Below are 14,744 nucleotides of genomic sequence, written 5' to 3'. Positions count from 1 at the left end.
CAAATACCTGTTTTCTGTATCTCTTATAGAACATTCCATTGCATAAATTAAGGATATATTAACCAGTTTGGTGAAAGAAATCTGTGTTTTTACTCATATGCTTCTATCTTTTGAAATATTATCTCTTTATTCTTGAAATTTGGAAAGAATATAGAGAACATTTGATACTCATGTGTGCATGATCACAGTTTAAAAAAAAATACAATTATGTATCTGCTTACGCTTGATAATTTTAATTAAAAAAATGGATATAATTGAAAAAGAAAAAAAGTATCTTTCCTCTGTAACCACTGAACATACAGACTTCAGTTATTTTTCTATATGTATTAATAACCTGTTCTAATAATTCTGATTAATTACATTTTTCATTGAACTTTTAGAAAGAAAAATTGAAATTTTATTATTCAACTTAAAAATTTTAAAGAAAAAATAATACTAATTATTTTTTTTTAAATTACTTTACACATATATGTAAAGTCTAATTGATTCAGATTGTTCAGAAATATTTAAAATGTCGACAGAAAAAATTTTTTAGGAATTGAGAACGTAGTTTCTGAGAAAATATACATTTTATGATAAAAATTCAAAAGTGTAGGGAAACGTGTAAAAGAAAAACACTACGTTTTCCATAAAAAAAAAAAGTATATATTTTTCTGACCTTTAGTAATGACCTTTAAAAATCAAAATAATGCAACGAGAATTCATACTATGGTATATTAAAGTATAATAAATAATAATAGGTTAGAATTAAAAAATTGAATTTTTTTATATTTTTGTAGTTAATGCCTCCTTAAAAGAGTAACTGTTTTTTTTTTTAATTAAGCACATCTAAATATGGAAATCAATTATTGGTATTGGAGCACAGAAACGTTTATTATGATCTTGGGAGTGACACATGACTCTTCCCATAATAAATTTCGTTAGTGGTATAGCAAATTTCCTAAGTTAAAAATAATGGTACGCCATTAAAAATTGAGAACCACTGACTTAGAGAAAACGAAACTAATAATAATAATAATAATAATAATAATAATAATAATAATAGTAATAATAGTAATAATAATAATAGTAGTAATAATAATAATAATAATAATAATTGCTGCATGAAATTGTAACTTCTCAAACACGGTATCTGTTTGATTCAGAATTCATATCAAGTTATATAGTTTATGATGTTTTGTAGGAATAATAATGTTTAGAAAGAAGTAACAATGCTATGTGTCTGTTCTGTTATGCTTCCAAGCTGTGGATGCCTTAGGTGAGTGTCTTATCCAAGTCAGTCCGGTTATATTGCATTACAACATACTCCATACTACACTTCTGTATTGCTACAGGTGTTCCGTTGCATCCCAACTGACAGAGTTACCACCTTCCAATTCCTGAAGCGGTACCAGGAGGAACCTATTCTATGTTACACTGACCGAAGTACAGCATCTAAGAAATTAGAAGATATTCGGGTAAGTACAGGTTCAACCTTTCAACTACAGAGACTATTCATAGGAGATAAGATAATGTTAGATAACGTAAGTCATTTAACAGGGAAAACTGAAGTATTCTGAGAAAACCTTAGCCACGTTGTCTATCACGGACGTCAGTTGTCTTCGTTATAGTGATTACAGCTATTTTTTCCAATGGAGCAAAGAGTCCTTGGTTCAAGCTCGGATTAGGGGTCATGATTTTTTTAAAGACAATAAGAATCTTCAACTATTTTTATGAAAGTAAAGTAATCCCAAAAAGACAAAGTATATGATTATGTCTCGTGACGAGAATATTGTACGAAATGGAAATATAAAAATTGGAAATTTATCCTTTGAAGAAGTGGAAAAATTCAAATACCTGGGAGCAACAGTAACAAATGAGCCGTTGAGAGCAGAAGTGGTGTAAGTCAAAAATGGGTAATGAGGATTAAAGTAAACATTCTGTAAAATACAGCGCAAAGTAACAATTAATATTCAGTTTATTTAAACTACTAGTAGTCAGTGGATAGCACGAAGAACATATTAATTGCTACTTTGCTCTGTATTTTACAGGATTTTTACTTTAAACTTAATTACCCAATTTTGACTTACACCACTTCTGCTCTGAACAGCTCAAATATAAATGACACTCGGGAGGAAATTAAACGCACACTAAAAATGGGAAATGCCTGTTATTATTCGGTTGAGAGGCTTTTATCATCCAGACTGTTGTCAAAAAATCTGAAAGTTAGAATTTATAAAACAGTTATATTACCGGTTGTTCTTTATGGTTGTGAAACTTGGACTCTCACTTAGAGAGAGGAACATAGGGTAAGGGTGTTTGAGAATAAGGTTATTAGGAAAATATTTGGGGCTAAGAGGGATGAAGTTACTGGAGAATGGAGAAAGTTACACAACATAGAACTGCACGCATTGTATCCTTCACCTGACATAATTAGGAACATTAAATCCAGACGTTTGAAATGGGCAGGGCATGTAGCACGTATGGACAAATCCAGAAATGCATATAGAGTGTTAGTTGGGAGGCCGGAGGGAAAAAGACCTTTGGGGAAGCCAAGACGTAGATGGGAGGGTAATATTAAAATGGATTTGAGGGAGGTGAGATATGATGATAGAGACTGGATTAGTCTTGCTCAGGATAGGGACCGATGGCGAGCTTATGTGAGGACGGCAATGAACCTCCGGGTTCCTTAAAAGCCAGTAAGTAAGTAAGCAAGTAAAGTTTTGGATTCTTGTTACAAAAACTGTGCCCCTGAAAATAGTGTCGTTCATTTCTTCGTCCTTATTTCCTAATTTGAATGGGATCCAGCACAGGTATCTTGACACTTCGAAAATTATAGTACAGATTGAGCGAATTTATTACGAAACTACCCATACTCATGCACTTTGCTGCACTTGTTATAAATAAATGTCATTGACTTAAATTTGTTATATTTTCAATTAGAGCTTTGTTCAATAATCAAATATACTACTGACATTTTAAAACAATATAATATGACATCCCAGGATATTAAAAATATTTGTTTAAATCTCTTAAAGAAATCCATAGGCATATTACATAATCATTTATATAATGTTTAATTTTTAAACTTTCTAAATTGCTTATTGTGCTATGATTGCTACCTGTTGTATTGATTTTTCTCTCTATTCCATATATGCATTTTTTTTTATTGTTTTCCAGACCTATATGGTCATCTGTTATGACAGGCGGATGTATTAATAATAAATAGAGAATAATTAGTTTATTATCAGTTATAAGTTGTTTGCTCTTGAATTACTTTCAAAGTTGTATTTAGAACTATGAACGAAACTGTTATTACCATGCATTACTTTCTGAAGTTGTTCAGTTAATTCTACTTTTAAGCCTGGAACTGTGTTAGACCTAACAGCGTCTGAAATAAAATATATTTGTAAGAACTGAAGGTTGTTACTCTCAGCTGGAAGAAGGCTTTGTCACCAAACGATACCATTTGGAATAAGATGTTGTACTGTCCTATATTATTTAAAATGTGTGTTGATAACAGGATGTACTGCTATAAGTAAATTTTTAATTGGTTGTAGGGGCTCTTGAATCTCAGGAAGAAAAACTTTCCCAGCAGAGCAACATGATCCGTTTGGTTCAGTACTCCATTTTTTGCATTGCATTTATGGGATATTTTATCCATTTTACCTATATGAATAAAATTAAAATGAGTATAATCGAATTTAGATCGTAATGGAATGCTAACATATTATTACTGGAGAGCATAGTTCCTCTAGAATGCCATTTAAATTAAACGCAGAATAAATATGGGAAATGCCTGTTGAGAAGCTTTTGTCATCTAGTCTACTGTAAAAAATTCTGAAAGTTAGAATTTATAAAACAGTTATATTACTGGTTGTTCTGTATGGTTGTGAAACTTGGACTCTCACTTTGAGAGATGAGCAGAGATTAAGAGTGTTTGAGAATAAGGTTCTTAGGAAAATATTTGGGGCTAAGAGGGATGGAGGTAATTTACATCTTAGTTAATATGTCCAGATGTCCCGTTTTGAATGGGACAGTTCCGTTTTCAGACCTTCTGTCCATGTGACCCAGTTTGTCCTGTTTTCTTGGAAAATGCAAAAAATAACCTTTCTGAACAATGTCCCAAAATAGAATGCTGTTGAAATGTATATAGGTTTCAATACAAGTGTATTTGGCGATTCCAACATTGTTCAATAAATAAAAGACAAAGCCATTTTCAGTGAATTTTTTTATGAGAAGTAATTTACTAGTGTAAAGCCAGGAAATGGAATAGAGGAGTCCATACGAGATAGGTAAAATGTTCCAGCATTTTTCCTTGAAACATATATATTTTACCAGAATGGAGAAAATATGTTATTCACATCGGAAAAACACAATTATTGAAGGTTGGCACATTAAAATCATTGTTAAATTACAGAAGTTAATTTCAAAAAGTTTTCTTGATTTCTTCAATTTCTTGAAGAAGATGAAGAAACCTCTCATAGTACTAATTCATTCACTACAGAAATATTTTTTCAGTAGGTTATTTTACGACGCTTAGGTTATTTAGCATCTGAATGAGATGAAGGTGATAATGCCGGTGAAATGAGTCCGGGGTCCAGCACCGACAGTTACCCAGCATTTGCTCATATTGGGTTGAGGGAAAACCCCGGAAAAAACCTCAACCAGGTAACTTGCCCCGACCGGGAATCGAACCCGGGCCAACTACAGAAATATGCCTGATAGAAATGTTAGGACATATGAGTAGACTTGTGTTATGAGTAATGTAATTTTTTTTTTTTTTTTTTTAATACGCGTATGTGCCTTTAAACACTTAGGGTGCTATGCATAGACAATTCGCTAGCCCGCGCTACGAGCGTGCTAAACTAGCCCCGGCTATCGACTGGTTACTTGTACAGGATTCATATCATATCATATCGCTAACACTGGTTTATGAATACGAAAAACGTTAGTTCGCTGATTATCCACCGGAAGCCTGCGCTAAGAATATCTATGAATATGGCCCTTAATGTCTACACTGTGTTCAGATTATTTTAAAATTAGAGAATTAAATTTCTATTTGTGATACTGAATGCTGCACCACTAGGAGGAGGCATTTTCTGCAAATCTGTGGTATATATTAGTAGTAACTGTCCTGTTTTGAGCGTCAGACATTTTGGTCACAATAACTTAGTTTTTATTTTAACACATGAAAGTAGTTATTATAACTATATACCTAAGTGATATAAAGTATTAAAAGTGTGTACTCAAGACGTGTAATCAAGATTTAAAAAAAAACACTCTCTTATTCCTTAATACTCATAAAGCATACAATAATACTTAACAAGGAAAAAAGTGCAAACCAAAATCAGAGCAAATAAATCACTACATCTTAACTTCTCTTCCCATTTCATCTTACTGTCAATAAGAATTTGTCCACATCTGTGGAGTAATGGTTAGCGCGTCTGGCCGCGAAACCAGGTGGCCCGGGTTCGATTCCCGGTTGGGGCAAGTTACCTGGTTGAGGTTTTTTCCAAGGTTTTCCCTCAACCCAATATGAGCAAATGCTGGGTAACTTTCGGTGCTGGACCCCGGACTCATTTCACGGGCATTATCACCTTCATCTCATTCAGATGGTAAATGACCTAAGCTCTTGATAAAGCGTCGTAAAATAACCTACTAAAAATAAGAATTTAGGCCTACCTGATTTTTTGAACTTGCTTGTATTAACTGAACTAGATATTTTTTATAGGATATATATCTGTTATTACTCAAAAAGTTTTTCTCTCTTCATTTTTTCTTATGTTGTTTGTTTCTTAACATGTTAATATATTGAATTAATCTTCTTCCATTTAACAGTGGGAGCAGATATCAATTGTGTTATCCCTTCCGTTTATCAAAATCTATTGTATTCCTGTGAGTCTTGAAACTTAAATAGGTTCCATCATTAAGGCAAATAGATATGATTAGAGGGGTTGCTCTTTTCAGCTTATGTCTAGATAATTGAGGATCGGTAATACTTCATTGTTGCTTAGGCCTATATATAAGACATTTAACTGCTGGAGTCAAATGAGACACCCGAATAACACGAAAATACATATTATAATTTAATTAATGTATATAAAAGAGTACTATAAATAATTTATTCAGGGTTGATAAAACTAATAAAATTGATAATGCTGTTGTTAATACAGAAAAAATTCAATAACTAATCTTTAACTGAAAATTGTTCACATTAATTAACGCCTATCAACCCTAGAAGTTTGCAACAAAATGACTGAATCATTTTATATGTAAGAAGAAAAAAGTGATAGAGGATTCATACTATTCATAGGATCCATGTAATTACGAGAAACATTTATGCACTTGGTTGGCTGTTATTATGATATTTAGATTTTGAACTAATTATTTAAAGGGGTTTTTAGTATGATTGAGAATGAAATATATTTTGTGTGTTGTATTATTAATAATTATTTTTCTTTTATTTCTATTATGTACAAGTATTTACAACGGAGTTACTGTATTTCATCTTAATGATCCGTTGCTAAGCAAGTGACCTCAGAATAGTTTGACGCAACTCATTGCCGTTACTAAGCAACTGATGTCAGAATAATGTGACGTAACTTATTGCCGTTGCTAAGCATCTGACATCAGATATTGAAATTTTTGTAGCATTTTAATCACGTTACATTCAAGCAAAAACACTTCACGTTAAAACAAAGTTTATACAAGGTTTGTTCCAGCATGATTAAGAATCGATTTTGAACTGCCTGTTCATGCGCAGTAACTCAATGTGCATTCCAACAAACCCAGAACTGATTCCGAACCAATACTCAACTCCCAGTTCCCTGTTCAACATACTTTAGAACTCGTTCGGAACGAGTGAAATTGGTTCTCGATTAGGAGCAGGAACTGGGAATTCTGAACTGTTGACGCATGCGCAGATGGTTGATCTGAAGTTACGATTAAAATGCTTCGAGACTAGGCACGGTTAAAATTAAAAAAAATAATAAATAAATAATAGTCCGTCATGAGTGATTTGGAAGGTGATAGCGATATATTTTACGAACACTTAAGTTCGGAAGATGAATATAATTTTAATATGGGAAGAAACTCCGAAGGCCGTGAAAAACCGGTTCAAGAAACGTTCCAACAACGTAAAATCCCGAACTTGTTCTGACACTACACAACTAGCGCATGCGTCGAAAAAAGTTCGGTATTAGTTCAGTACCCGTTCTGAATTGCGTGCTGGAACAAATCTACTAATTAAAATTTCACTCATAGTTTTAATTGTAGGCATTAAAGACGCGCCTTATATACCGGCAGATATGGCAAATTATGTATTTATATTATAATTGTTTTGTGTGTTATATTAGCCTTCATTGTACTTACATTTATTGCATTTATTTTGCATATTGTAAATTTTGTAACAGCCCGGGGTAGTAATGGTTATCATTCCCACCCTGTATTCGGAAGGTCTGGGATACGATCCTAGATGCCTGCTATGCTAACAGGTTTTCTATGGTTTCCCAAGTACTTCCAGGCGATTTCTGGGATAGTACCAATTTAAATGGATACTGCCATACACCGGCGTAGCTCAGTCGGCGAAGGCACTTTCCTACCGATCTGGAGTTGCGCTCGGGCGCGGGTTCGGTCCCCGCTTGGGCTGATTACCTGGTTGGGTTTTTTCTGAGGTTTTCACCAACCGTAAGGCGAATTTCGGGTAATCTGTGGCGAATCCTCGGCCTCATCTCGCCAAATACAGGGACATCATTTTATTTTTACTTGCATTTTTATTGTGCCTGCATTTCTGAATGTACTTCACTCTCACCCCTTCACTAATGTCCTTGCTCCCGTCAGACACACAAACTTACGGCCACTGTTGCGTTCGAAGTCTTCAAGCAGTGAAGTAAACACTGCAGTGTATAGTGTGTTTCAGAAATATGGTTGCGTTTTCTATAGAAGAAAGAACCTATATTAATAATATCGTACTAAAAAATTATATTCAAGAAACGATAAATTCAATTTCAGAGGATATGATTCAAAATGTTTTTAATAATATGCGTACTAAATTGAAGCCTGCATTGTAATGAACGGCAACCATTTTCAGCAACTTGTTTAAAAATTGATATTAGCTTTTTTTGAATTGAGGTGGCTAGAAGCAAAGGAATGCTAGTGACATTTGTAATAACATGAGTTAAGTGCATCCAGTGTAAGCTAAAGTATCTAAAATTTTAATGGCAAAGGGATATTTTAATCGCATCACACATTAAAATTTAAATAAAAATGTCACCGGTTTTACGAAAGCTTAAATATTTAAACCCCATTTTCTCAAAAGTAACTTAAGTGCACTTACAGCCCTTTACTTATGACCCCCTCAATTTAAATGCACTCTCTATATTGTATGTTAACATCAATAATTAATATGCTAAATAAAGTAGACATTACATAACGAACATAGCCGCCTAAAAAGTTGAGCTTTTTTTTAAAAAAGTTACTACTCTACTGTATTTTGATAAATTCCGTAAAAGTGATAATCAAACTGAAAATCGTAATATCGTATTTCCCTACAACATAAATGGATACACTACTTTTCTCTCCTCCTATACCTAGTAAAATGATTTGTTTACATATTGCACTAGTAACATCAAACTCCTGTAATGGAAGGGGGCAACAGTGTTTCCGAGTATAGTCAGGTTAATGTTAAAAATGTTGGTAAAAATAAAGTGATGTCCCTGTACCATCTCGCTATGACACTGCCATCGACGCTAAGTAACCTAGTAGTTGATACAGCGACGTTAAATGACAAGTAAAAAAGAATACACCACAGAATAAGTGTATCTACACCTTCCCTCTTCTAATTAACCTTTCACTATCACTTCACTTCTATCATCCCTCATCTATAAGGCAAAATATCCGCACTCAGCAAAAGTGTTTACGCTTTAACATCAATTCAATTCAATTCAATTTATTTGGCCATTAGACATACAATTTTAGGCTTCGTCAGAATACATTGAAAAACATATAAATACATTTTAAAAATCGCTAATAAAAGAAACAGTAAAATTTAAATAATACAATAAAAACATGAAATAATTTGAAACTTTTAAATTAAAGACATCTAATTAAATTGAAATTAAACTTATTTATTAAAATACAATTTCATACAAATTTGTGTTGAAAAACTCAGCAATAGAATAAAAAGGATTATTTAATAACCAATTGTAAAATCTAGTTTTGAAGCTATTGATTGGTAATTTATAATATTGACTGGGGAGCTTATTATATAATTTCATCCCCATAATTAAAAATTTTGTGTTGCTCTTGTGTAATCTACAATTTGGAATATTAATTTTTTCACTATTTCTAATTTCATGATCATGTATATTGGCCACTAATGAATAATTGTCGATATTTTGTCGAGTGTAAAGTACTAGATCATATATATACAAATTTATGGTTGTTAAAATCCGTGATTGTCTGAAAAGTGGCCGACAATGTTCCAGATAGTTTGATTTACATAAAAGTCTAATGGCTTTCTTTTGCAAAATCAAGACGCTTCCAATTTTGGTTCCTCATTCCCAGAAAATTAAGGCATATCGAATTATCGACTGAAAGAAAGAAAAGTAGACACATCTTAAATAATTTTGAGAAACTCAATCGTTAATTTCTTTAACAAATATAAAAATCTTGATAGCTTTGTGCAAATGTATTCGATGTGCTTATCTTGGTCATATCGCGTGTTTTGGATCTCTGGGTGTATCAGTTGGCCGTTTTTACCATTGCCGTTAAGATGCCTTGTGTTCATGTATCTGAGAATCGAACACTTGTCTCTTTAGTGATAATCCAACAGCTGACTGTGCAACAAATGGGTCAAAATCTGGAGTATCGTCAGGAAATAGCGGTAAAATATTAGTCATATGTTTGGTATGTGTTGCAGGGCCATCTGGTGGATCTACCCCTGCAATTCCTTAGCAAGGAGGTCCTCACTCCCAACACCACATCTGTGCAGGGCATTATGCCAACAGTTCTGTGGACATAAGGTACAAATTATTCTATTCAAGCCAAGTAGTTATGACGTATAGTCACGTTATGTGATCTTTCTTTGTTTTTTCTCATCGTCTGTATAATCTAGGAGAGACTTATGCAATATCATAATCCTGCTTTGAAAGTAGCTCTTTGTTCTGTATTTAATTATATTATTTTATTTTCCAAGATAAGTATTTTGTTTGTCAATATTTCTTTTTCCTGACTATTATCGTAAGTCTAAGACTTTTCGTAAATATATACTTTATTTTTTAATTTTTTTTTTTTTTCTTGTTTTTTGTTTTTTTAAGCGTTCGTATTTCGTAAGTTAGCATTTCATCTTGTTTTTTTTTTAACTTCATCGTCGGTTCTTTCTATCTCCTCACCCCCTGAGCTTTATATTGCACTGATATATAGTAATGATTTCCACTTTATAACACGCTCTTCTATACACTTATATTAAACAAAATATTCCTAATACGACTTGGAGTTCTTCATATCTGACTTATAAGGTTATTTGCTATAAATGAGGCGTATAAAATAGTACATTATGCAACGAGCCTATAGTGGTAGTAATTAAGACGCGAGTATGTTTGTTTATGAAACGATCGCTTGCGCTCGTTTCATAATTTTCATATGAGCGTCTTAATTACCATTATAGGCAAGTTTCATACGACTTTTTATGCTCGACCATATTTCTAACTTGAAATTATTCATAAGTATTCATATTAGGGTTATGTGAGGAGCAGAACTGACCTGAATTGTGAGATGTGCGCAGACGCGAAAGTATTGATTTTTTTCCGAAACACGAATGTCATTGACCTTGATATAATCTAGAGAATAACATGAACATTAGGCTTGATATAACCTGGAAATTGATTTAGATTTGAAAAACAAGATGACAAATTGATTGTATTTGAATATTATTTACAATTAACGCTACTTATTATAGTAACAGAACATAACCTTCTGCGACAGTATTGGATTTCCAGCCTCCGTGACTTTTCGCTAATTGTCTTTCGATTGCATATCCGAGAATAATCGATACTTGCGGTTTTATAATGGTACAATCAGTACAATGGTGATTTCTCATTGGCTGAACAACTGAATTATAATGAATAGGTGTACTTTAATGAGGTGCATTAAAGGGCTACTACCAGGTGTATAATTACTACATTTCGGTATGGACGAGCATAAACTTATTATTCTGGCTGTTAATGAAGAATGGTAATACAGTAATGGTTTTTAGGAAAATACAAAATATTATGAATTGTAACATGACTTTTCACTTACATAATTTATTGCGCTCGCTCTTGGTAAAACAGATGACACATCAGACAAATGTCGATCGTTTACATGCTTAGCGTATTGAGATCGTTTTGAATATGATACGCGTTTTCATGGAACTCAAATCGTATTGAATACGATCTGATCCGATCCCACATTTTGTGTATATCGACCTGGAGACTCGGATCGTTTTGAATCCCCGTTTTCATGAAAGTTTCAATACGGTAAACGTATTCAAAACGATTTGAATACTTCGTGAAAACGTAGTAATAATTACATATATCAGCAACGATGCTGCTAGAAACCAACGCATTCCAAATAATGATTTATAACCGATGTACTGTTAATAATAATTAACAACTTCACTGTGTTAACATATGTATGGTGTCGAGTACAACATTTAATGCATATTTTATCGTATAAATCCTTGTAACGTCACAATGTTCTATTTATTTATAGCTAAGGCCTACAGGGTGACCAACATGCTAACATATCAATGAAATGTTAACCAACATATCTACTTTCGAAACTTCAGTTTCCGTATTCATATCGTTTTCAGTACTTGCCGAAAAATTGCATGAAGACGGGGATCGGGGGGATCGTATTCAGTGTGGTAAATGTATTCAAATCGATTTGAATACTCCATGAAAACATAGTATATATTGAAATATATGTACAGGAAACGAAGGGTAAAATTTTTTGCATATAACCAAGTATCATATTTTTATGTTTCAATTCACGTTCATTGTGAAAGAAAATAATCTTGACTCTTTATTGCCAGTTACGTGAAGTCTTGCCAAGATTGTTGCCGCCATGACTGATTCTTGGAAAACAAGATAATATACCATTTTCAAAGACTGTAGAAACTATACACAGCGAACACAGTTAAAATAAAATAAAATTATCCTTGTAGAAGGCATAAGACGTCCACAGAGTAGCGGAAATTTAAGGTTCCCACCTATGCAGACAATCGGCATTAGTAGCAGCAGGGATGTTAGTGTTTGTTGCCTTTACCCTCAAGGAAAACTCCCTTTTCTGTTAGAGGCTGAGTCGACCTTAGAGCCATAGTGATGCCGCAAGAATTAGGACAATTGGAAAAATCCATGACTATCGGGAGTCGAACCCTTGACCTTCGTCTTTGTGGCGTAACACCGTAACCACTAAGATACCGCCAGCCACGATAATAAAATATAGTATATAAAGATTTTTTAGTTATTTAATTAACTACTCAGTTATTTAGCATTGTTTTTTTACTACTAGGTTATTTAGCGTCTATGAGATTGGTGATAGCGAGATGGTATTTGGCGAGATGAGGCCGAGGATTCACCATAGATTACCTGGCATTCACCTTACGGTTGGGGAAAACCTCGGAAAAACCCAACCAGGTAATCAGCCCAAGCGGGCATCGAATCTGCGCCCGAGCGCAATTTCAGACCGCCAGGCAAGCGCCTTTACCGACTGAGCCACGCCGGTGGCTTTAGCGTTGTTGGGATAGGTGATAGCGAGATGGTATTCGAACAAAATGAGACCGAGGATTCGCCATATATTACCTGACATTCGCCTTATGGTTGGAGAAAACCTCAGAAAAACTCTACCAGGTAATCAGCCCAAGAGAGATTCGAACCCACTCCCGAACGCAACTCTGGATCGACAGGCAAGCGCCTTAGGGTACGTACACGTTGGAGCGACGATAACGGATAAAGGAAGCAGCGATGCTATATCAGAGAGAATTGAAGCATGCATTGCCATTGAGGTGTGCATATTGGAGTAAGGATAAAAGCGAAGATGCACGATAAAAAGCAACGAAAAAGAAAAGTACCATTTTCTTCGCTCCTGTCGTTTAAATGATCTCTGATTAGGATAATATTAATCTGTATAATTACCGGTGGTTGTCAATATATCCGAATATTAATCGATGTATTATTATTTCGGCATATTAAATTAATTATTGTAGATATTGGCAAATTGATCAGTTGTGTATTTATTGGTCATATCACAGTCTATTATATACAGTCGCGAAGCTCAATATGTAGTAAAAATGCAAACATGAGTAGTTGCCCACCACTAGGATCGCTACTATCGCCTCATCATCGCAGATCTCTCTCCTAGCAGCCGACAAAATATGTTACACTTTCGTTGTCGTGTTCTTTTGGAAAAATTAACACCTTCCTTCCATTATTGAAATATTAAATGCATAAAGTTAATTTATTATTTTAATGAAGTATATTAAATTTCACCATAAACTCGAAGATACCTGCAAGAAATAAGCTAATATAATTTTTGTTTTTGCAAAACGAACTGAAATTTACTATAATAGCTTCACTCATTCAAGATTATACCGATAATTAACTATGAAACCAATAAATATTAATTTGCATTTCTCTTTACAATAATAATAATGGAAATATGAATTAATGGAGAAACTTACGTGTACAGGTACTTGTAGTGTAGGCTTGCGTAGTTAACAAAGTGGGATGAGGTTAAGCAATAATAATCACACCAGAATTGGAAATAAAACGTGATCAATAAATTTTATTGTAACAGACTTTTTCTACGTCTCTAGTAAAGCAACAAATAAAAATAACAACAAAATTAACAGCTATAATTAAAAACATATCCTTTGAAGAATAAAGTAGGCCTAAGCAATAATAACCCCACCAGAATTGAAAATAAAACGTGATCAATAAATTTCATTAAATCAAACTTAATTTTTCTACGTCTTTAGTAAAATAACACATAAAAATATAATAACAAAATTAATAGCTACAATTAAAAATATATCCTCTGAAAAAAAAAAAGTAGGCCTAACCTTTATTTCTCTGGGAATTTAGCAGCCTAAGTGACACAACTTTAACCAGTATCTAATGTCCTTTCGGTTAGACTGAAACATTTCATTGTGAAATTTAAGGATATAATGTACTCTAACAGTCACAAAGAACTTCAAATTAAGAGTTTTGTTTCTGCACAGCATTCTTGTGGAAACCCATGAACCTTTTTGAATCTTTCGGGAATCGGACAAAGGATAACTCTGGCCTCTTTCTCTTACTGTTGCTACAATTTATAGCACTACAAACGTCTCCTTCTCGTCCCATATTATTATTCCAATTATTATATTTTAGCCATTAACATTTTCATTATAACCAATAACGAACATTTCACAAGCATCAGTGTGAAATACGCAACGAGCTAGCACTCGATAGAAATACGACACAGTCCAAAGTCGACCATGAACAGTCTATTGTTTTTAGTTGCTAACCGCTTGGAGCGCTTTATCACGAGATTTTCAAAAAAAACACCTCAAGCTTCGCGACTGTATATAGTAGACTGTGGTCATATGTTATGTGATCACAAGAACCAATCACAACACAACGAATTTATACTATCTTTGGGATGAGAAACTGGTTTAATTTTGTACGTATTTAACTTATATTAACCTTGAACGTAGCAGCTGATATTTCCTATAGGCCTAT

At 33.5% G+C, this 14,744-nt stretch overlaps 1 protein-coding gene across 5 annotated transcripts in view; it reads left to right on the top strand.

Moving 5' to 3' along the window:
• Pld (Phospholipase D) overlaps window positions 1–14,744 on the top strand; it is a 151,859-nt gene that overhangs the window by 123,928 nt on the left and 13,187 nt on the right. For all 5 annotated transcript variants that reach the window (XM_069819218.1, XM_069819219.1, XM_069819221.1 and 2 more), the window contains exons 22-23: window positions 1,335–1,457; window positions 9,902–10,004. In XM_069819218.1, coding sequence (XP_069675319.1) covers window positions 1,335–1,457; window positions 9,902–10,003 — 225 coding nt within the window. In that variant the 3' untranslated portion in view covers window position 10,004. The remainder of the gene's footprint in view (window positions 1–1,334; window positions 1,458–9,901; window positions 10,005–14,744) is intronic.

Source organism: Periplaneta americana, chromosome 2, assembly GCF_040183065.1.
Source record: "Periplaneta americana isolate PAMFEO1 chromosome 2, P.americana_PAMFEO1_priV1, whole genome shotgun sequence".
Lineage (NCBI taxonomy): Eukaryota > Metazoa > Arthropoda > Insecta > Blattodea > Blattidae > Periplaneta > Periplaneta americana.
Note: the sequence above shows the minus strand (reverse complement) of the source record. Positions and strands in the feature narration are given on the sequence as shown.